The sequence below is a fragment of the Schistocerca cancellata genome, chromosome 3, assembly GCF_023864275.1.
Source record: "Schistocerca cancellata isolate TAMUIC-IGC-003103 chromosome 3, iqSchCanc2.1, whole genome shotgun sequence".
In the NCBI taxonomy this organism is placed as follows: domain Eukaryota; kingdom Metazoa; phylum Arthropoda; class Insecta; order Orthoptera; family Acrididae; genus Schistocerca; species Schistocerca cancellata.
In genome coordinates this window covers 743,173,139-743,198,298 of record NC_064628.1, presented here as the reverse complement: position 1 = coordinate 743,198,298, position 25,160 = coordinate 743,173,139, and the positions used below count along the sequence as shown (strand labels likewise).

At 38.1% G+C, this 25,160-nt stretch overlaps 2 protein-coding genes across 3 annotated transcripts in view; one reads left to right on the top strand and one right to left on the bottom strand.

Annotated features, from left to right (window-relative positions):
* Nucleotides 1-18,313, bottom strand: part of LOC126175759 (bridging integrator 3-like) — a 57,291-nt gene extending 38,978 nt beyond the window's left edge. Inside the window, exons 1-2 of one of the 2 annotated variants that reach the window (XM_049922730.1) lie at nt 18,153-18,313; nt 17,935-18,042 (exon numbers count right to left, since the gene is read on the bottom strand). In XM_049922730.1, coding sequence (XP_049778687.1) covers nt 17,935-18,042; nt 18,153-18,160 — 116 coding nt within the window. In that variant the 5' untranslated portion in view covers nt 18,161-18,313. Of the gene's footprint in view, nt 1-17,934; nt 18,043-18,152 lie in introns of those variants that run through there. The other variant, XM_049922729.1, reaches the window with a different exon arrangement.
* A 1,157-nt stretch (nt 18,314-19,470) lies between these two features.
* The window catches only part of LOC126175760 (uroporphyrinogen-III synthase-like), a 34,363-nt gene continuing 28,673 nt past the window's right edge, over nt 19,471-25,160 (top strand). Inside the window, exons 1-3 of the mRNA XM_049922732.1 lie at nt 19,471-19,998; nt 21,756-21,953; nt 22,115-22,398. Coding sequence (XP_049778689.1) covers nt 19,806-19,998; nt 21,756-21,953; nt 22,115-22,398 — 675 coding nt within the window. The 5' untranslated portion in view covers nt 19,471-19,805. The remainder of the gene's footprint in view (nt 19,999-21,755; nt 21,954-22,114; nt 22,399-25,160) is intronic.

The window sequence follows — 25,160 nt, the reverse complement described above, 5'->3', positions numbered from 1 at the left end:
TTTGAATCAAGAACACCTGCCAACACAAGTAATTTTGGAGTAGATACCCTTGGTGTATAGTACCTTAAATAACATAATAAAGACACGTCTTCTGGTCCATATAGCATACTAATAACCTTCCTTTCAAAGTAAGCTGATACAACAGTCCCATACTTAGGAATCATATACAACCATTCACTTGACAAAAGATCCAAAGCAAAAGGTTGGAAAGTTGCACAGTTCACACCAGTACCTACTCAAGATAGAAAATCAGAGTAATTATGAATTACAGACCCATATCACTGACTTCAATTTGCAATAGGCTTCTGGAACGCCTATTGTGTTCTTGGAATGCATACTGTGTGCAAAATTATGAATTACTTCGAAGGTAATGCTCTACTGACACAGTAGCACAGATTCAGAAAATATCATTCTTGTGAACCGCAACTAGCTCCTTATTCATACAAAGTAACAAGTGCTACTGACAGAGGATCTCAAACTGATTGCATATTTCTAGATTTGCAGAATGCTTCTGACACCACGCCTCACAAGAGACTTCTAATCAAACTGCATGCCTACAGAGTACCATTTCAGTTGTGTGATTCAATACATGATTTCATGTCAAAAAAGTCGCAGTACATAGTAACTGAGGGAAAACCATAGAGCAAAACAGAAGTGATATCTGGCATTTTCCAAGGAAGTACTATAGGTCTCCCTCCACTTTTCCTGATCAATATAAATGATTTAGGAGACTCTCTGAGCAGCCCTCTTAGATTGTTTACAGATGATGCTGTCATTTATCAACTTCGAAAATCATCAGAAGATCAAAACCATTGCAAAATGACATAGACACAATATCAGTATGGTGCAAGAAGTGGCAATTGTTTCTAAATAAGGAAGTGTGAAATCATCCACATAAATATAGAAAAATATCCATTAAGGCTGTCAATTCAACTACAAACCTTGGAATTACAATTACGAACAACTTAAATTGGAACGATCATATAGATAATGTTGTGGAGAAGGTGAACCAAAGTCTGTGTTTTATTGGCAGAACACTCAAAAGATGTAACAGACCTACTAAAGACACTGACTACAGTACACTCATCCATCCTCTGCTCGAGTGCTGCTGAGTGGTGTGGGATCCTTACCATATAGGATCAACTGAGGCCGTTGAAATAGTCCAAAGCAGGCAGCTCATTTTGTATTATCACTTAATAGGGGAGAGAGTGACATGGATGTGATAAGCAAGTTGGAGGGGCAGTCATTAAAACAAAGGCATTTTTCGTTGCAGTAAGATCTTTTCACAACATGTCTACCACTAACTTTCTCATTTCAATAAGAAAATATTTTCTTGTCACCAACCTACATAGTGAGAAATGATAGTTCTAATGGAATAAGAGAAGACAGGGCTAATACAGAAAGATTTAAGTGTTCATTATTCAAGTAATTTGTTACCCTGTCTTTCACCACGGATTTTATCATTGTTGAGAATGATAAAGGGAGAGAAAAGGACATGTCATTTTCTATATATTTTACATCACCTTCATTTGTTACAGACAGAGCTCTTGCCTGTTTCTGACACTTGGAAAGTTACCTCAGCTGTAAGACTCAAATGGCTAAAACCTATATCAGAGCTAGCAGCAGTCATGGCAGTGTTTCTGTATTGCACTTAGGTTCGCAACACATCAGTTTCATGTAGCCATGGGATGATACTTTTTGACTCTTTTTCCAAGTATGCCACAAATTACAAGATTGTGGTTAAGTTAGGACCTACCAGCATAGCTAAAACTTAAATTAATAAGTTTCATTGTCAAAATATTTATCTCTTTCTTCTGAATGTGTTACAATTTTGGAGATTCGTGTTATACTGATGTGACCACTGGTCTCTCATTGGCTATGTAGACACAACAGCTGAAAAACCCCTTTCCTTTCATAACACCTCATTTCAAGCACTGACAACAATGCAGCACAAAACACTTAAGTATGCCAATGACCCTGATCTAGGCTTTTACCAACTCATATACGCTACAAAAACGAGTATCATTTTTTTCAAAATCCCGTAACTGTCTTCCATTTCAACGCATAAGACTCCTGCTACCTTCCTCTACAGGCTCAGTGACCCTTCAGATATAAAGGTGTCAACAGACGCAAAAAAAAAAAAAAGGCCGCAGCCCAGAGTTTTATGTTAGGTGTAAGGTGCGTTAATGATGTCCCATTGGTACCAACTTTCACCACAATTCTGCCTAACACCATCATGGACGTGTCACCCCATGGGAAGGTCATCACAAACCCTCTTACCCACATTTCACCTCTTCTTTTGATGCTTCCATGATGGAGACCAGAACTGTGACACCCAGTATTGAAATCATGCAGCTTTCTTCCAAACACACCACCACTCCAAATTGTTACAAAAAGCCCCCCCCCCCTCCCCACATTTGGTGTTCAAAAACTAAAGTTCAGTGTCAATGAGCAACAGGATGATGTTCTTGACAGTGTTCGACACTACTAACACCACTTCCTCCCCCATCTGACAATTCAACCCTATTTTAAAGACACTGTGATATTGCAACCCCACTGAACATGATCTGGCCCCTCTGGAGTGTAACGCAACCCCAGTTTTTGCTCTGGTGTACAGTGTGGAATCTCTAGGGACGGTTCAAACCATTCGATGAAATCTGAATGAGACCCAGAACAGCAAAGAGTATTTATGCTTTTCAGGTCTCCTGTAATATACAGGGTTGCAACATTGTCAGACGTGTGAATAACATAGTGAAGGGTCCCTCTAACACCTCCCAGGTTGGCAACACACTAAGTGTGACCCACACAGCTTTGTTGAGCATGTCAAAAATGTCAAATGGGTTGCCTGCTCTCAGGTGCTAGAGCAGACAATCCTAACCAGACAATGCCTGAGGGGAGGCAACACCTTCTACACCCATTAGATGGAGTCCCCTGCCCTGACTGAAAAATATGTGGGAATCAACACCCCAATGGAAGGGATAGTACTATTAACACCCTTTATGCCATCTCCTGAGGGCTTCTTGTCTCGATTGTGAGAGGCGGTGTGTCTGAAAATTTTTTCTTGGCCACCCGTGAGAAAACTAAATGATTTCAATGCTGGGTGTTGCAGATCTGATCTCCACCGCAAAGGTCTCAAAAGGAGGGGCGAAATGTAGGTAAGAGGGGGTGTGACAACCTTCCCATCATGTGATGTGTCCGTGATGGTTTTGGGCAGACTTTTTGTGAAATTTGATACCAATGTGACATCATTAACCCACATGTGTCATAGCCTTGCTGTTTGAAGTGTCACTGGATCCAAGAGTGTCATCACATGGCACCATGCTTTTGTACCATGACAAAGGAAGGTTGTAGGCACCTTTGAGTCATACTGAAAACTTATACTTTGCAATGGGAGACAATCATGAGGTTTTGAAAAAGTGTTACTTTTTTTGCACTGTGTATTATACCAGTTGGCCATCCATTAAGACATAAAGGACTTCTGAACACAATCGTAGAGGGATATGTTGAGCGAAAAAGACCAAGAGGAAAACCACAGCTGAGGTACATGGATCAAATCGTGAAAGATGTGGGATGTAACACCTATAAAGAAATGAAGAGAAAAGTTGAAAGATGCACAGAATGCAGACAAGCTGCCATTGTAGCTGTTGCAAACCAATCCTTGGATTGACCACTACAGAAGAAGATTATACCAGTTAAAGAGGCTTGTATACTGCCAATGCATTCTTTATATTCACAGGCTAGCCCTTCACCTATGCTTGCTGCCTTCTTATTTTATAATTTTTATACTGTTTTCCTGACCTCATACTCTCTGGGACGTTACATCATTGTGCTAGCCACACAATTTTTTTACGGGGACAATATTTAATTTTGTGAATTCTCATTTTGGTGTTATTTCTGCTGTACCTCAAAACCACTCATTCCCAAAATTTGTTATTTTCTATGGATCATTTATCAACATACCCTTGTAATTGTATGATTAAATTATTGTGATTTAGTTTCTTTTTTCCTGTTTCTTGGTTTGCAATCTTCTGCACTGTATTGCTTTTTATCCTCAGTATTTGCTACTGTTTTGTCATTAGCTAATATTTTCTTCCCATAAATCTTTTTGAATCTTTGATAATAGTTTAGATACTCTGGATCACTATGGGTTTATCTTATGGAACAGAGATATTTTGTGGTCTTTCTCATACCTTCTGTTATCTACTTCATTTCACTGGACATTCCTATCGGTGTAGATACTTTTGAAAATAACTATTCAAAGTTTAGTTTAAATATCATACAGAACCTGGGAGGAATTTACATCTGCATTTTTCTGTATATATCTCATCCTGGCTTTGGTTTAATAACTTGACAAGCCTGAATTTTGTGTTTTGAAGGATATCTTTTTTAGACCTGCAGTATGGTGGGCCTATCTAACACAGCTTTTACTTCTTTTAACTGGCATAAATGATCATAAAATCCAAGATCTTTTACATGAACCACATAGTGTTCCTGTGTATATCTGTAACAATGTGACCAATATCAATTACTGATCCTACAGTTTTTGTTATCCTTGTTGCACTGTTGGCCAAAAAAGAGATGCCAAAGCTGTGAACGATGTTTGAGAGACTGCTGCTGCTTTTATCTATGATATTTGTTTACATTTATGTCTCCACATAAGACAGTTTTGTTCTTGGGAATTGAATTTTTGTCCAGAACTTTCATTAATTTAGTTGAAAAAAGTGTCAAGCCTCAGGCATGGGAAAGGGAAATGATTTTGAAAAATTTTGACTCTGACTTGAAGTAATTATTAGTTTTGTAAATTTAAACAGGTTATTTTTGCAGTTTTAAGACATAACAGGTCTGAAACACACAATCTTCTCTTGGATTCATTAATCAGTTGATTCTAAATGATACAATAATAAGTTAACATTTATCTCATGTGTTCAGATTTACTCCATTAGGTCAGGAGCAGACAGAAAGCCGGTCACAAAGTGTCGACTGGGTATGGAGTTATCAGCATGGGTAACTGTAAACCAATATTGTTCTCTAATTTATGAACATTTTCCTGAATGATTATAACAGTATTTTTATCAAATAAAATTAAAACTGAGGAGTAGGCAACATACTCCTTGTCAACATACATAAACAAAACACAAAAATACGTGGATAGCCCTCGAAGAAATCAATGTAATTTTGAAAATGAATTTAATTTCGTATTAACATTTTTGGAGAGATGGTACTGGTAAAACAGCTAAATCATTTCAAGTATACCTTCTTGCTGTGCTTGGAGTATTGACTTATTTCAGTTCACAGGTTTGAAGCCCTTAGCTTTTTATTTCCTGCATCAAAGTTGCATAAGTGTAGTTGACAAATTTTCCTTTCCAAGAAAGAATTCTGACCGTTACAAAGAGTCTTGTTTTAATTGAAGACTGAGTTTGGATAGAATAATCAACCTGATCCCAATCATCTGTGTCAAAAACTTAAAGTTCATAATCAAGCACTGGCAACTGCTCCTGAACTTCAGTCATTGCTCGGTTCTATTTTTCTCTTCTTATTGGTCTTAATCCTCTTTTTTTCCCTGTTCCTTCTCTTCATCTTCTCCCAGGTGGCATAAAACTTTTGTATTTGTTAACACTTTTCCATACTGAAGATGTTGCAAATTAGGATTGACTTTTCTTACGGTGTGAGTGGAATCTGATTTCTTGCCATTTTAGACAGTTTTGCAGAACAAATCTACGAGATTTTTAGAATTGAAAACGGACCTGTCTTTGATAGGTTGAACTATTACATGAGCTAGCCCTACATCATGAATGGGTGAAGGAGGCAGATGGGGTCTGCCCAACAGTGATGTTTCCAGCTAATCGACAAATGAAATGCTGGGAGAGGCAGACTGTGTGCTATGAAGAAAATGTCTGTATTTTTATAAGTCCTTACAGTCAAATAAACCTGGAAAAAAATCCAGCAGTAGGAATCCGTGGTTAATGTTTTCAGATGTTAGTGCAGTTGACAAAATTTGACCAAGGATGTTCACCAACTACTACTACTACTACTACTACTACTACTACTACTACTATTATTATTATTATTTCTTTCCTTTCTCAGACGTTATGTCTGGTTAAAAATGGAAAGTGATGCGAACCTTGATCAAGCGTGACTTCCTTTTAACTGTACAGTATATGTTACATTGCATTTAGGAACTTTCGGGTAATTGAACATGTATCAATAATTACAGATTTCTGTAGTAGTATATTTACGTTTGGATGTAGCTGTATTGTGTTGATGTACTGGTGGATATTGTGTGGTATGACTCTTGTAGTTGATAGTATAATTGGTATGATGTCAACTTTATCCTGATGCCACATGTCTTTGACTTCCTCAGCCAGTTGGATGTATTTTTCAATTTTTTCTCCTGTTTTCTTCTGTATGTTTGTTGTATTGGGTATGGATATTTCGATTAGTTGTGTTAATTTCTTCTTTTTATTGGTGATTATGATGTCAGGTTTGTTATGTGGTGTTGTTTTATCTGTTATAATGGTTCTGTTCCAGTATAATTTGTATTCATCATTCTCCAGTACATTTTGTGGTGCATACGTGTGTGTGGGAACGTGTTGTTTTATTAGTTTATGTTGTGTGGCAAGTTGTTGATGTATTATTTTTGCTACATTGTCATGTCTTCTGGGGTATTCTGTATTTGCTAGTATTGTACATCCACTTGTGATGTGATCTACTGTTTCTATTTGTTGTTTGCAAAGTCTGCATTTATCTGTTGTGGTATTGGGATCTTTAATAATATGCTTGCTGGAGTATCTGCTGTTTATTGTTTGATCCTGTATTGCAATCATGAATCCTTCCGTCTCACTGTATATATTGCCTTTTGTTAGCCATGTGTTGGATGTGTCTTGATTGATGTGTGGCTGTGTTAGATGATACGGGTGCTTGCCATGTAGTGTTTTCTTTTTCCAATTTACTTTCTTCGTATCTGTTGATGTTATGTGATCTAAAGGGTTGTAGAAGTGGTTATGAAATTGCAATGGTGTAGCCGATGTATTTATATGAGTGATTGCTTTGTGTATTTTGCTAGTTTCTGCTCGTTCTAGAAAGAATTTTCTTAAATTGTCTACCTGTCCATAATGTAGGTTTTATATATCTATAAATCCCCTTCCACCTTCCTTTCTGCTTAATGTGAATCTTTCTGTTGCTGAATGTATTCTATATTTGTGGCATTGTGATCGTGTAAGTGTATTGAGTGCTTCTAGGTCTGTGTCACTCCATTTCACTACTCCAAATGAGTAGGTCAATATTGGTATAGCATAAGTATTTATAGCTTTTGTCTTGTTTCTTGCTGTCAATTCTGTTTTCAGTATTTTTGTTAGTCTTTGTCTATATTTTTCTTTTAGTTCTTCTTTAATATTTGTATTGTCTATTCCTATTTTTTGTCTGTATCCTAGATATTTATAGGCATCTGTTTTTTCCATCGCTTCTATGCAGTCATTGTGGTTATCCAATATGTAATCTTCTTGTTTAGTGTGTTTTCCCTTGACTATGCTATTTTTCTTACATTTTTCTGTTCCAAAAGACATATTTATATCATCGCTGAATACTTCTGTTAACTTTAGTAATTGGTTGAGTTGTTGATTTGTTGTTGCCAGTAGTTTTAGGTCATCCATGTATAGCAAATGTGTGATTTTGTGTTGGTATGTTCCAGTAGTATTGTATCCATAATTTGTATAATTCAGGATGTTGGATAGTGGGTTCAGAGCAAGGCAAAACCAGAAAGGACTTAATGAGTCTCCTTGGTATATTCCACACTTAATCTGTATTGGCTGTGATGTGATATTATTTGAATTTGTTTGGATATTAAGAGTGGTATTCCAATTTTTCATTACTATGTTTAGGAACTGTATCAATTCAGGATCTACTTTGTATATTTCCAATATTTGTAGTAACCATGAGTGGGGTACACAATCAAAAGCTTTTTGGTAATCAATGTATGTGTAGTGTAGCGACCTTTGTTTAGTTTTAGCTTGATATGTCACCTCTGCATCTATTATCAGTTGCTCTTTACATCCTCGTGCTCCTTTGCAACAGCCTTTTTGTTCTTCATTTATAATTTTATTTTGTGTTGTATGTGTTATTAATTTCTGTGTAATTACTGAAGTTAATATTTTGTATATTGTTGGTAGGCATGTTACGTGGCAATACTTAGCTGGGTTTGCTGTATCTGCTTGATCTTTAGGTTTCAGATAAGTTATTCCATGTGTAAGTGTATCAGGGAATGTGTATGGGTCTGCAATGTAACTGTTAAATAATTTATATAATAGAGGGAAACATTCCATGTGGGAAAAATATATCTAAAAACAAAGATGATGTGACTTACCAAACGAAAGCGCTGCCACGTCGATAGACACACAAACAAACACAAACATACACACAAAATTCTAGCTTTCACAACCAACGGTTGCTTCGTCAGGAAAGAGGGAAGGAGAGGGAAAGACAAAAGGATTTGGGTTTTAAGGGAGAGGGTAAGGAGTCATTCCAATCCCGGGAGCGGAAAGACTTACCTTTGGGGGAAAAAAGGACGAGTATACACTCGCACACACACACATAGCCATCCACACATATACAGACACAAGCAGACACAATATGTGAAGTTTGATAATTTTATAACTCGTTAGAACTATTTTTTTGAATTTTGATTGAACTGTGTGACAGTGCATTTTTGAACATTCTCTTACAACTGTGCCTCAGTCAGCCGACCTCGGAGTAAGCACTCATGTTAATGGGAGAGGTGGCTACCAAGTTCCGCTACAACTTTTTTTCATTTTATTTTATCAGTTTTCTTCATCATCATTTAGCACTGGACTAAATAAGGGTGTATAATTTTAACCTGCAACAGGAACAGAAATTTTTGAAATAGTGTAATGATGGTAACAGTGAATGTGTTTATTGCACAGCATGGACTGGAGAATTTTTCTGTTGCACATAAAGTAAAAGGTTGTTATTAAAAAGCAAGTGAAAACAGCTAAGCATAGGAGTGCTGTTAATGCTTCTGCTTCACCAAACGTAAGAGATTTTTTTGGTGCTAAAGATGGGAATTTTGACACCTGAAGTGTGCTGATAAAAAGGCTGCATTTTCATGCTACACTGTTAGACATGAATTGTTTCCAAACATCAGACAGGAATGTAAACTAGTTAAAAAAATAAATGACACAAAAATTTTCCTCTGGCTAGAATCAAAACTAAGGCAGTTATTGTTAACATTAGTTCACCATTTATACTTGATAATGTGTTGTGTTCTATGGAAAACAATTATGTAGCAGTAATGATGGATAGCTCAAACAGAAGCAACGGAAAACTTGTTCCGGATTCTGTAAGATATTTCAGTTTGGAGGAAGGAATTAATACTTTTAAGTTTCGATGAAGGCGAAACTGGTCAAATTTTGAGTCTGTACCTTTCAAAGAGTATGAAAAAAATATAAACTCAAAGAAAAGTTGGTTTATTATACTGATAACGCCAACATTAATTCTGGTGGTGTGAAGAGAAAGTGGAATGAAAATCTTTGCACAGACATTACAAGTGATTAAGACAGATGTACATGGCGATTACAATTAAGGTAAATTTTCAAAATGCTGTAGAAATAACACCACTGGTCAGAATGACATCAAATTACAATGGAATATTATCGGAGAGGGCAGAAAATGTATGGCGGAAGAAAAAAAATAGTGTGAAAATGGATCAACATATGACGCTATATATGTCAGAATTCATAAATGAAAACACCCGTCATGTGCACGACCCATTGAAGTTAGTATAAACACGCCGGGTACACAGCTTTTCCTCCTTTCACATCTGTGACATTCGCCATGACTGTCTCAATGGGGGATCACGCTCTGTTTGTAAAGCTGTATTACAAGAATGATGACTGTACACACATCACTCTGCTGAAGTTCCGGACCCTGAAGGGTTTGAAAAATGGAACTGGTTCGATGACTGCCACCAGTCTGGAGAAAATTATTCAGAAATTCGAATAGATGGGTACTTTTGGTGTGCAACCTGGTTGTTGTTGTTGTTGTGGTCTTCAGTCATGAGACTGGTTTGATGCAGCTCTCCATGCTACTCTATCCTGTGCAAGCTTCTTCATCTCCCAGTACTTACTGCAACCTACGTCCTTCTGAATCTGCTTAGTGTATTCATCTCTTGGTCTCCCTCTACGATTTTTACCCTCCACACTGCCCTCCAATGCTAAATTTGTGATCCCTTGATGCCTCAGAACATGTCCTACCAACTGGTCCCTTCTTCTTGTCAAGTTGTGCCACAAACTCCTCTTCTCCCCAATTCTATTCAATACCTCCTCATTAGTTATGTGATCTACCCATCTAATCTTCAGCATTCTTCTGTAGCACCACATTTCGAAAGCTTCTATTCTCTTCTTGTCCAAACTATTTATCGTCCATGTTTCACTTCCATACATGGCTACACTCCATACAAATACTTTCAGAAACGACTTCCTGACACTTAAATCTATACTCGATGTTAACAAATTTCTCTTCTTCAGAAATGCTTTTCTTGCCATTGCCAGTCTACATTTTATATGCTCTCTACTTCGACCATCATCAGTTATTTTGCTCCCCAAATAACAAAACTCCTTTACTACTTTAAGTGTCTCATTTCCTAATCTAATTCCCCCAGCATCACCCGACTTAATTCGACATTCCATTATCCTCGTTTTGCTTTTGTTGATGTTCATCTTATATCTTCCTTTCAAGACACTGTCCATTCCATTCAACTGCTCTTCCAAGTCCTTTGCTGTCTCTGACAGAATTACTATGTCATCGGCGAACCTCAAAGTTTTTATTTCCTCTCCGTGGATTTTAATGCCTACTCCGAATTTTTCTTTTGTTTCCTTTACTGCTTGCTCAATATACAGATTGAATAACATCGGGGACAGGCTACAACCCTGTCTCACTCCCTTCCCAACCCCTGCTTCCCTTTCATGTCCCTCAACTCTTATAACTGCCATCTGGTTTCTGTACAAATTGAAAATAGCCTTTTGCTCCCTGTATTTTACCCCTGCCACCTTTAGAATTTGAAAGAGAGTATTCCAGTCAACATTGTCAAAAGCTTTCACTAAGTCTACAAATGCTAGAAACATAGGTTTGCCTTTCCTTAATCTTTCTTCTAAGGTAAGTTGTAAGGTCAGTATTGCCTCATGTGTTCCAATATTTCTACGGACTCCAAACTGATCTTCCCCAAGGTTGGCCTCTACTAGTTTTTCCATTCGTCTGTAAAGAATTCGCGTTAGTATTTTGCAGCTGTGGCTTATTAAACTGATTGTTCGGTAATTTTCACATCTGTCCACACCTGCTTTCTTTGGGATTGGAATTATTATATTCTTCTTGAAGTCTAAGGGTATTTCGCCTGTCTCATACATCTTGCTCACCGGTAGAGTTTTGTCAGGACTGGCCCTCCCAAGGCCATCAGTAGTTCTAATGGAATGTTGTCGACTCCCGGGGCCTTGTTTCGACTCAGGTCTTTCAGTGCTCTGTCAAACTCTTCACGCAGTATTGTACCTCCCATTTCGTCTTCATCTACATTCTCTTCCATTTGCAGAATGTTGTCCTCAAGTACGTCGCCCTTGTATAGACCCTCTATATACTCCTTCCACCTTTCTGCTTTCCCTTCTTTGCTTAGAACTGGGTTTCCATCTGAGCTCTTGATATTCATACAAGTGGTTCTCTTTTCTCCAAAGGTCTCTTTAATTTTCCTGTAGGCAGTATTTATCTTACCCCTAGTGAGATAAGCCTCTACATCCTTACATTTGTCCTCTAGCCATGCCTGCTTAGCCATTTTGCACTTCCTGTCGATCTCATTTTTGAGACGTTTGTATTCCTTTTTGCCTGCTTCATTTACTACATTTTTATATTTTCTCCTTTCATCAATTAAATTCAGTATCTCTCCTGTTACCCAAGGATGTCTACTAGCCCTCGTCTTTTTACCTACTTATCCTCTGCTTCCTTTACTACTTCATCCCTCAGAGCTACCCATTCTTCTTCTACTGTATTTCTTTCCCCCATTTGTGACAATTGTTCCCTTATGCTCTCCCTGAAACTCTGTACAACCTCTGGTTTAATCAGTTTGTCCAGATCCCATCTCCTTAAATTCCCACCTTTTTGCAGTTTCTTCAGTTTTAATCTACAGTTCATAACAAATAGATTGTGGTCAGAGTCCACATCTGCCCCTGGAAATGTCTTACAATTTAAAACCTGGTTCCTAAATTTCTGTCTTACCATTATATAGTCTATCTGATACCTTCTAGTATTTCCAGGATTCTTCCATGTATACAACCTTCTTTTATGATTCTTGAACCAAGTGTTAGCCATGATTAAGTTATGCTCTGTGCAAAATTCTACCAGACGGCTTCCTCTTTCATTTCTTTCCCCCAATCCATATTCACCTACTATGTTTCCTTCTCTCCCTTTTCCTATTCTCGAATTCCAGTCACCCATGACTATCAAATTTTCGTCTCCCTTCACTACCTGAATAATTTCTTTTATCTCATCATACATTTCATCAATTTCTTCATCATCTGCAGAGCTAGTTGGCATATAAACTTGTACTATTGTAGTAGGTGTGGGCTTCATGTCTATCTTGGCCACAATAATGCGTTCACTATGCTGTTTGTAGTAGCTTACCCGCATTCCTATTTTTTTATTCATTATTAAACCTACTCCTGCATTACCCCTATTTGATTTTTTATTTATAGTCCTGTATTCACCTGACCAAAAGTCTTGTTCCTCCTGCCACCGAACTTCACTAATTCCCACTATATCTAACTTTAACCTATCCATTTCCCTTTTTAAATTTTCTAACCTACCTGCCCGATTAAGGGATCTGACATTCCACGCTCTGATCTGTAGAACGCCAGTTTTCTTTCTCCTGATAACGACGTCCTCCTGAGTAGTCCCCGCCCGGAGATCTGAATGGGGGACTATTTTACCTCTGGAATATTTTACCCAAGAGGACGCCATCATCATTTAACCATACAGTAAAGCTGCATGCCCTCGTGAAAAATTACAGCTGTAGTTTCCCCTTGCTTTCAGCCGTTCGCAGTACCAGCACAGCAAGGCCGTTTTGGTTAGTGTTACAAGGCCAGATCAGTCAATCATCCAGACTGTTGCCCCTGCAACTACTGAAAAGGCTGCTGCCCCTCTTCAGGAATCACACGTTTGTCTGGCCTCTCAACAAATGCCCCTCCGTTGTGGTTGCACCTACGGTACGGCCATCTGTATCGCTGAGGCACGCAAGCCTCCCCACCAATGGCGAGGTCCATGGTTCATGTGGGGGGGGGTGGAGACGGGGGGTGGGGGGGGGGTGGGGGGGGGGGGGGGGTGCAACCTGGTAGAGGGAGGAAATGATTTGATTCGACATCAGCAGAGGCAGTGACCACAAAAATGCAGGAGGAGACGAGTGGTGGTGTGCAAACATGTAATGCACGGAGAATTGCCTGAACATTGGACATATCCGTGAGCATGGTGTGTAAAATCCTATGAAACATCCTTCTTTGCAATCCATTCAAAATTACCCATGTGCATGAGTTGCTTTCTGTTGACCTGCGGGTCAATCCATTTCAAATCACCCAGGCGATATTGCTCAACATTTTTGATTTTCTTGATTTTTTTATCATGACTTCCCTATGGACAGACATTCACAAAATACTGTTTAAAAAAATTTTATAAGTCATAGTTTTTTTCTGGCAGCCGTTTTTACAATGGCGTTTGGGCAAATTTTAGTGGAAATCGACATTTGCGGAAAGTTTAATTGCCATGTTATTTTAAAAGATATCAGAATAATTCAAAAACCAGTGTGCTCAGCATGAAATGAACTTCAGGCATATTTTTTTTCATTTTTCTATCATGCAAGAGTGTCACTCAAACTCTTTCTGTAAAGACTCTGAAAAAATTTATCAATCTTCACTTTTTAAGGCCTTCAATTTTCATGAAAGGAGAGAGACTCACTAATAATATGTTATCTCTGTGTTGTGTACTTACATAACTACCTGCAGTAAAAGTTGCAGTCCTGAGAATGCACTCCTGTTTTTTCTAGAGCTTTTCAAAGCTGGCCAAAACCCTTCTAACGTCAATTTTCGCAGGTCAATATCTAAAAAGGGACTGAATGAAAACAAGTGAAAATTTTACAGAATGTTCTTTATTCTCATGGGACTATCTCACAAAAAAATTATGACTGAGACTCAACTACATTGAGAGTAATAGAGCAGCAAATTTCAGTAAAAATGCTATCCCTCTACATGCTCGTGCAGTGCCAAGTTAGCAAACAAGAGCTTGAAATTATTAGTTGACATTGGTCAAATGATGTTTAAATCATTACATACAATAAATGATCAAATATTTCTACTTTTAAATAACAATGCGCAGAGATAACAACTGGTAAGAGTTCTAATTCTTAAAATTAACGGTACATTTGTTGTACTACACTTGCGTACAGTATACACATAGGCCTCATTATGTTTCTCCAAGTATACAGATTTAAAACTTCAGTTGTAACTACTTGCCAGCTGCAATTTTCATTTGGGAGTTAAACAAACACGATATTTCATTGCATAGTTTATCAGTTATGTTGTGTGCTCTACCAGACACTTTGTGAATTCCATTGGAGTTACTTTTCATACTACTTTCTTTGCAGGACCCAAGACAATAAACAAGTGAATAAGAGTTTTGTAAGTGTAGATCTGAAGCCTCCCATCTTCAACTATTTTCAAGAATAGTAGATTTTTCAAGTATAGAAATGAGTTGTTTTGTGGGTGAACTAATAAGTGAACAGTGCCATAAACAACACTACAAGAAGAAAGTGCATCAAGAATTAATGAGAGGGAGTGACTTGTCAGCTGAAGAACAATGTTTGTTAAAATTAAGAATTTCGAAAGAAATTTCTAATATTTGTTATTACCACAAAGATAAATATTTAGACAAATATAGCCACATTTTTGGTAAAAAGTGTTGTGACCAATTTGGTACTCACAAAAAGCCAGTTAAAAATGGTTTGCGTAAAATACTAGTTGAACATCTAAACAAAAAAAATGTGGATATTAACCTAATTCCTGGACAAGCTCTATGCCCAACTTGTGCATCAAGAATATTTGTAAATAAACCAGTTGAAAAAGTGGCAATTAGTGTTGAGAATGATCCTGAATTTCTTGTTTGCTAACTTCCACTAAAATTTGCCCAACCGCCATTGTAAAATTGCTGCCAGAAAAAAACTATGACTTATAAAAAATTTTAAAACAGTGTTTTGTGAATGTCTGCCTATAGGGAACTCATGATAAAAAAAATCAAGAAAATCAAAAATGTTGAGCAACAAATTTTATTCATATTGGGTGATTTTAAATGGATTGACCCCTGCCAGCAAGAGAGACCTTTGCTTTAGAATTTCTTGCTCGCATAGAAGTGGAAATGATTGGCTGTGGAAGATTTTGTGGACAGACGAAGCCCACTTCCATTTGACAGGCTATGTCAATACACAGAATTGTCGAATATGGGCAACAGAAAATCCACACGCAAATCAGCCAGTACCACTTCATCCTGAAAATGTCACTGTGTGGTGCTGGTTTAAGGCATCATTCATCATAGGGCCATATTTTTTCAAATCGACAGGTGATTCCACCCTGTTACCTGTACCATCACTGGCAAGTGCTATGAGTGTCTTTTGCGCAACCACATCATTCCAGCTCTCTACCAGCATGGATGTATGGATGGGATCATTTTTATGTAAGATGGTGCACCTCTGCACATTGCAAATCCAGATAAGCAGCTGCTGTAGCACCATTTCGGAAATGCTAGAATTATCAGCCATCATTTCCCTACAGCCTGGCCATCCTGATCACCTGATCTTAACTTCTGGCTGTGGACCTATCTGAGAGATGATATGTTCAGTGTTCCAATTGTGAAATTAGCTGCATTGAAGGCACACATTGTGCAACATATACTGAACATGACCCCGGAAACATTATATCAGTTGTGGTACAAGCTATTTCTCGATTTCAACTTGTTGCAGAAAATGGTGAATAGCATATTGAACATGTTTTGTGCCAGTCACATGGAAAGTAATAACCCAATTTGATTTTGATTGATGCTTTTTATGCAGTTTTTGGCCTCAGGACAATTAAAAACCGATGTAATTGATGCTTTTTATGCAATTTTTGGTCTCAGGGAAATTTAAATCTGATCCAATTGTTGCTTTTTGTGCGGTTTTTAGCCTCGGGACAATTAAAAACCGATTTTTCCCATCCAATGTGATATGACCTTGCCACGGTGGATGGGTTTACGTAACTAATAGTACCACACCTGTACACCATACACACAGAGTAGTACTATTTGTTTCATGTCAACGTACAGCTTCGGCATTGTTGTGTGATTCATTTGTCATTTGTAGTCAACCACTATTAAATTATGTTGCTTACAGTGGCATCTACTGCTAGCTTTTGTAACAATTTATCTTTCTTCCGCCATATGTTTGCCCCATTCTTCGATAATATTCCGCTGCGATTTGATCGCATTCTGAGCAGTGGTGTTATTCCTATCATGGTTTGAAAGTTTATCTTTAATTATAATCACCCTGTATTTTGGGAATTTGTAGTTCAGCCTACATAACACACATTACTGAAAATAGGTGCACCTGTTAAAACATATAACTCAATAAATAAAGTTGAAATGTTCCAGTAAACTGTTAGGGCTTTTAAGTAATTCCAAAAATATGTCCTTGGTTGGACCCAAAAAATATGGTCATATGTCCTGGATTGGAAGAATAAAATGGTGAGCCTACACATACATGATCCTCCCCCTTTACAGAAGACATTATTCTTTGCCATCTCATATATGAATAATGTTATATGTTTCTGGATCTCAAACCCAGTGTTCAGCGATTAATATTTCTATAGTTTAAAGATGGAAATTCAGCTCCAAAACGGTGTACAATGATTATTTGTGACTGACACTTTGGCCAACTGTTTTGATGAAACACTGTTAGATCTGTTTGAGTTCCTGTGTTACTTGCCCATGTGGTTTCTTTGAGATTAACATACCTAACAAGAAAGCTTTTTGCTATAATTGAATCAAACATTCATTGTCTGACTAGATAAATTTAGCAGGGCCACATGCTGTAGAGGTTTATTCTAAAAAATGATCTATTCTTCCAACCAATGACAACATGTACGTGATCATATGAGCCCACGATCAAATCACAATGCTTTTTTTCTCACGAAGCCACATCTGTCGATAGTCCCAAATGATTCCAGTGCAGCATGCCCACCCATGCCCACCATCAGCCATAATTAAATATCATCTGCTTTCTGTTGCCCTGCAAATACACTTTATAACGCTATGAAGGCATGGTTCATAATGGCACCATAACAATTCAACTAAGTGCAGCTCTCTTGAATAATATACCCAGTCCCAATCAAAACTATTTCCCGTCTCACCCACTATCACTACCTCTTTACTTGTGAAATCCCTATATAAATGCCTTATAATTCATCTTGTCACTTGGTTCACCTTGCACTAGGTTACAAATTCTACTGACCTGGTACACTGAACCTAACATTTCCCGCAGCTCAGAGTTTACACCTCAGCCACGTCTACTTCCTCAACAGCAATACATTCTTCTTCTTTAAATTTTTCACACTTACATCGCAGTCACTGCTGGTGTCTGCTGCATATTCCATACACCTACATACATTATTATCACAGTGTTCAAAGAACAAATAAATGACGTTCTAGTTTTACCTAATTGAGATGTCAAATTCGTTCACACATTGTTACACGAATACAGGTCAAACTAAATATGCATTAACTAGGAGCAAACAATGCAGTTTTTTGTATACTCTGCTATACGCAATTTTATTAGTTAAATGCGTAAAGTAATTAATGTGTCGGACATACTGCTGCAATCTGTGGAACATGACATCCAGCTCCTTGTCATCAGCTTTACTTATAACTTGTGGAACCCATGTTGGCTTCGTTGTCAAGTAATTTCTCTTCAACGGATTCCTGAAAGACAGTGTATCCGTCATACAACAAGCAATATATACAACAATCATCAACTCCAACAATTCGCATATCAGCTGTTCTGATAAGAATAGTTTCTGCATCATTCTTACCATGTCATTTTCCTATCACTCCTCTGTTCTTTTTTAATACAGCAGCACTTTTCACAACAATGTCAAAAGCTTACGGCACACAACAATCCCTCGATGTCCACCTCACTTCAATGTATGCACTATGCGTCCTTCCCTACTCCAGTTAACTCAATCGAGTCACGGAGCAGGTACAGCAGTATGCGTCGGGGGCTATCCGCAAGTAGTCATTTGTTTTTTTGGGTGCAGCCAACCTTTTACTTAGCTGTGTGTGTTCCCGTCTCGCGGCACCTGCAAACTGATTGCAGCGCGTTGTGTTCTTGATTACAACTTCTTGCGTGTATAGGACCGTTTTAATTGCATTGTTACTTGTATTCTGCCTGATTTTTGTTCATTCGAAGTATTGGGTGCGGTAAATGATTCCATTGCGGCTTTAGTATGAATATTTTATTAGGCCGGTATTACACTGTCAAATTAACTATGACAAAAAAAAGTGATCAAAAGGTTCGTTTAAGCAGCTGCCAGACAGCTTGACGTCCATGCGCAGAGCTGAAAATGCGTATAAGCAATGTCCCTTCCCGCTTCTGGTTAGTGGGAATGTGGCTGTACGGTGTACAATCAGTGGGAGCAAACTGCCAGATTCGCGCCTGCCTCGCTTCACGTGAGTCGAGTTTAGTTTGTGGCGCATTTTTCAATCGTTTCGAACTATTGCAGTTCCCGCTTTCAGCTCTTTCACGTTTACATTTCATTGTTAATAGTAGGGAAAGTATATCAGGTGCTTATCCACCACTATGCCCGGGAATCTATCCAGAAATTGGACGAAAAATGCAACGACCAAACACGGAATTCTACGACGTCGTAGCTGCCCATGGGCAATAAAGCATGCAAATAGCAGAATGCCGAATGGTAGCTGCTGGAACGAACCTAAATATTCATCGTATCTCTATTGACAAAGATCTTTGACATGGCGTAGGCAGGGATATTACAAAATGAAAACGTCATGGAGGTAAAAATATTCTTACCTCCATGGAAACGTAGTGAGAAGGAAAGGTAAACGTCAAATCTTTGTCGCAGGATCCTGACATGACAACTGACACAATAAAACGAAATACATGTCCTAAAACCAACTTCTCAGAAACATCCTTTGGAGAGTGTATTAACAACATTCAAATTCCATAAAAAAGCTTTTTTTTTTTTTACACTACGTAGTGGTTCTCTGAAGACACTTTTCGTTATAAATCAATAAAAGTACAACATTAATGGAGAAATATTGTTTTACGCGATAGAAAAACTTTGCCGATTATTTCGGTGCGTAATGCATACATATATTGCATGTAAATTATCAGAAAATAGGGGGGGGGGGGGGAGCCAATGCGTACCTAATTATAGTAGGGAATGTAAACGCTATTGTATAGCTGTAAAATTCGAAGTTTTGTCTGAGCATACCATACAGTCCACTGACATTCTGGCCACAGACGCAGAACAACAATTTCAGGCCGGTAGGGAGAGGGTCGGATTTAGAACTTTTCCACGAGTAATTGTCGCCGTCATAGGTGTTTTGAAAACAATCAATGTTTACGTCACTATGTTTATACATGTCCAAAGTGTGATCTGTATGAATGAGAGGGTCGGCCCAGCTTTATTGTATGTACATGACTATCGCTTAATCACTAGGTTATGAAAACGACTAGGAAAGAAATCATAATTTTTAAAGCGCCCGCAGAAGACGGGGATAAAAATGGAGAAGATGCTTACAAGGTCACCTTGGAGGAAGCCGGTATCACAGCACATATTGTTCCAGTGTTAACGTTTGAATTCTTTGATTTGGATAGATTGCGTACAAAACTACAATGTCCGGAAGAATACTCAGGTATGCCATGTAAACTAAGAAAGTTACTTGTCACTGTAAATTTCTGATACATGTAAATTAATTTGGTTGTGTGTTACCTCCGATGTGTGGTTAGATTAGCTTCTTGATAATTTTTCACGTTTTAAGGCAAGCAGCATAATCAATTATTAATTGACATTTCGATATCGTAATTGTTTATTTGGTTTGACATTTTGATGATTTACATACACACAAGTGTCTGCACAGTAACATTTGTTGTAGGAGCATGGTCGGTAAAATATTGTGAACTCTAATTATGTGACATTTTCTTTGTGTGTTCAGTCATTTTACTTAAGGCCTTCTGTGTACTGTAAATGCAGGAACATAATGTTAGTTTATGTGCAGAGCAGATTTGCAACTATGTTTAAAGGTACGACTTCGGTATTTCAGTATCTTTACACAGGATGCGTTTTCCTTTACACTTCGGTGTATTATTTGCTCCTAAAGCCATTTTTTGCTTAACGTGGTAGTCTTGTTTTAACGTAGTGTGTAAAGCCCCACTATAAGCTTTAGCCTGTATGTAATTTAGGTCGCGCTGTAAGCTTTGAGTGCAGATATTTAGAGAAGGACTCACAAAGCATAAAGAGTAATGATGTACAACGCAGGAAAAAGACATATTGATTATCAGAAGAAATAATTGTGGAGGGTAAAAGCGTAGAGTCAATGGAACTAATGGATAGTAGCTTTTAAAGGTGTAAAATATCTGACAGTGACAAAGTGAAGAGAATATGAAATGCATGCAGGCATTTTTAATAGCAAGAATATCTTTTGTAACAAAAAAAAGTATGTCCATCTAATATAGACTTTAGTGTCAACAAGCCTTTTTCTGAAAGCATTTGTGCATAGTTCAATCCAGAAATGAAATGTGGATGATATACAATACAGTCAAGAAGACTTGAAGCTTTAGAAATATGGTACTAAAGAAGAATGCTTAAGATTAGCTGACTAGATCAGATTACTACATCTACATCTATACCCTGCAAACCACCTTGAGTTGCATGGCAGATGGTACATCCCACTGTAGCAGTTATTGGGGTTTCTTCCTGTTCCATTCATGCATGGTGCATGGGAATAATGATTGTTTGAATGCCTCTGTGTGTGCAGTAATTATTGTAATCTGATCTTCACAATCCATGTGTGAGCAATATGTAGGGGGTTGTTATATATTCTTAGAGAAATCATTTAAAGCCGGTTCTTGAAACTTCATTAATAGGCTTGCTTGGGACAGTTTACGTCTATTTTCAAGTCTCTTCCAGATCAGTTCCTTTAGTGTCTCTGTGACACGCAAATGAAGAGTTACTGATATCAATTGGGGACAATGATGTAATGGCACAACTTGACTAAAAGAAGGGGTGAAGGAATAGTCGATTTGATAATTTATGAAAGTGGAAAGGGGTGAGCAGAATAATAAAGGAAGATCAAGGATTGACTTCAGTAAGCAGGCTCAAAGGACTGTGAATTAAAATAGTTAGACAATGAGGAAGACACTTGCAGAGGATTGACTAATGTGGAGAGATGTGTTGAACCAAATTGAAGATCAAAACAATAACAACCATTTGATGCAGAATGCAGGCACATAATTTTTGGACCATCAGTTACAAACTGCATTAAAACATAAAGACTGCAGCAGATAACAACATATTGTTATAACATTTTTCATGTTCAGATAAGTTTTATAAGAGGTTTCAGGAACTTGTGAAAGTTTGAAAAATTATTGTGCAAATTGCAATGTATTGCAGGGTTGATATTTACAAGTCCTCGTACGGTTAAAGCAGTTGCTCTCTCTCTGGAAGGGAAGACACCATCATATTTTGGATGGAGAAATGCATATGTCGTAGGTGAAACTACTCGTAATGTTCTACAGAGAGAACTGACAATGGAAGGCAAGGGAAGCAACACTGGACATGCTGTTGCTCTTGCTGAATTTATTCTTTCAGGTATGTTTGTTGACAGTATGACAAGTTGCCTTTATAGATATGTTGCCCCATGAGATAAGTCTCAACGTGTTAGTTCAAACACTACTGATTTTCCCTTCAGAATGTAACCAGAGAAAATATTTGATTTCAGTGACAGCACTTTTTCTCCACTTGTTTCTCAGAAATGCAAGGGACAGAGGGCAACCACCTGCCACTGCTCTACCCCTGTGGAACACTATCAGTAGAACCTGGAGGTGATCGCCTAAGTGGTGCGTTAGCAGTTGGTGGCATCCATTTGGATCCTGTGCCATCATATCGCACTTGTCCGCATCCTGACATTGAACAAAATTTGAGAGCTATAACAAAAAAAGGACTACCAGAAATGGTTGCCTTTTTTAGCCCATCTGGAGTTCGTTTTGCGGTACCTGTGTTTCAGAAACTGGGGATTGACTTGGCTGCACTCAAGGTTTGTTGACATAATTTTTCTTGAAAAAGTGAGTGATTATGTATTAATTTATATAATAGTTGTGTTTGTCTCTAGTGATTATTTCTCCTTGATAAATGAAAAATGTGAATTGCAACTCATTGATTAAATGTGGAGCATTCTTCTGCCATTACATGAAAAATTAAGCACTTGCCATTAATAGAAAAATACTGGGCTTTTTTCATTAATAATGTAACACCTGCAGTAAGATTACAGTATTATGAAAAGAATGGCTTGCTACTCACCTTATAAAGGGGATGTCACCTTATAGAGGAGATGATGTGTTGGCTACAGGCCCTGCAAAAATACAGTAAAATGTGAGCTTTCAGCCAAATGGAGTGCTTCTAAATTAGAAATATAAGGGGAATGGGAGGAGGGGGGGGGGGGGCGAGAGAGAGAGACTAAATAGGTGTGCTGGTGGAATAGAAGGCTGTGTAGTGCTGGAGTGGGTGAATGGAAGGAGATAGGTGGGTGAAGAACAGGCAGGGCTTAGCAAACATTGAGGCCAGAGTGGTTAAGGGAATGTAGGATGTATTACTGGAGAGTTCCCACCTGAGCAATTCAGAAAATCTGATGTTGTTAGTTAGGATCCAGATGGCACAGCCTGTGAAGCAGTCATTGAAGTGAAGCAAGTTATGTTTGGACCACCCAGTTGCTGAACACGCAGCCCTACACAGTGTGCTTTACTTCAGTGAATGCTTTACAGCCTGTGCCATCTGGATCCTTTCTTCCATCACCAGCTTTTCTGAACTGTGTGGGAGGGAACTCTCCCAGCAATATATCCAATGTTCTTATAACACCCCCAGCCTCAACCTTTGCAAGTCCCTTTCCTTTATACGCCTATCTCCTTCCTTGCTCCCACTCAAGCACTACACTCTCTTCTATTCCACTAACAGACTCACTAGTTTCCCCCCGCTGGCTCAACTTGTATCTTTTTTTCCCTCCTCTACTTCTCTCCTTTTCCACTACGTTCCTCCCCCCTCAAACATCCTGACTGCACCTAGCTACCATACCCTGCCCATCACCATGTTTCTGCATGCTCCCACAAACAGCACTACATCCTCCCCCATGACTGTCCTTCTATCCCTTACCCTCCCCGCCCCAGTCTCCTCCTTATCCTCGACACCCGGATTGCTTCTTCCATTGGTGCTTACGTGAATGTGTGTGTGTTATCTGTTAGAACAAGGCCGTTTGGCTAAAAGCTCACATTTAGCCGTCTTTTTGTTATGCATGTCCGTGCCTCAACATCTCCACTGTAGGATGAGTAATAATCTGTTCTTTTCTTGATATTGTCTTTATTCCATCCTGGATTTTACATTTTTTAGTGTTTGCTTAAACTTATTCCATGATTTCTTTAAATGACCTTTGGTGAAAACAAAGATGTTTCTTTCACCAAGTTCATGATCAATGGCTTTCCTCATTCCTCAGTTGAGTGAGAAGTGCATCTCTAATAATAACTTCAGTGTAGACGTCAAATTATATGCTCCATTTCTTCATAATTTTTCCCTATTGTCTTTACATGGCTGCATTACACAGATGTAGCATTTTTAATGCAAAGATGCACTGTATGCTGACTGATTAACTACTTCTTGACTGCAATAATGAGTTTGAGCAGCAATTAGTGCATGCATGCGTACTGCAAAACTTATGTTCAAGTAGCAATTCTGATTATTTTGAACTGTTTTTGTCCAACAGTAACCTCTTTGAGTTGCGAATCATGTCTGGTAGTGGACAGTTGGCAACTGTCAAAATGAGTGTGGGGGTTTTCCTCGAACTACAACTCACTGTCATTTGCACAGCTGGATATCCATTTAATGTTCTGTGGGTGTGCTGTTTAGAATTATCAATTCATCTTCAAATTTTATTTCATGTTGTAGCTAAAGAATAAAAATGTTTGATGTAGCCTATTAAAATCATGAAAAACTTTGAATAAATTGCCGTGATTACAAGCAGAAAAATTAAACTTTTCATTCATTTATATTGACATCTAATTCTGCAGAATTTATAAACAATATAGTAGATTGGTAGTGTTGGTTTTGATATTTAATTACCCATAAGTGAGAGTTCGTTTACATATATTAAATCCGTTTTCTTGCAACAGAAAAGTATAGATTTCCAGAATAACAAGTGTAACACACAGCACCTTTCTAGAGCTCTGCAAGTTCATTCAACTTATTTCATTCCAGCACAGGTATCACTTCCCTTCCTCTATTACTAACTGCATACAAATCCTAACACACAATTCTAGATATTTCACTTGATACCGGTTCTTGAAACTTTGTCACTTAATCTTTCGCAGGACAATTGGCGTCTTTCTCCAGTTGAGGATTTTCAGCATTTCTGTCAGTCTCTTGTGTAAATCATACAAACACATGACCATCTGTCTTCCCTTCTTTGTATACATTCAGTATCCTCTGTCGTTCACGTTTGGTGTGGGTGCCACACACTAGAGACATTTTCTAAGATAGGACGAGTGAAAGTCTCCCTCCTGCTACACCCATGATTGAGACTATACGATAATTCCATTTCATATCCCCTCATGTTGTTACACCCAGGTGCTTGTATGAGTAGACTGATTTCAAATGTGATTTAGTGATACATATTGTCATAGTACTACATCTTTGCAACAATTTGAAATCCTATGAAGATCTGACTGGATTGTCAGGCAAAAAGTGTGAGGCGACTATTAATATTCCCTACCAGGTCATTAATGTGCAATGTGAACAGAAGGGCTCCCAACACAC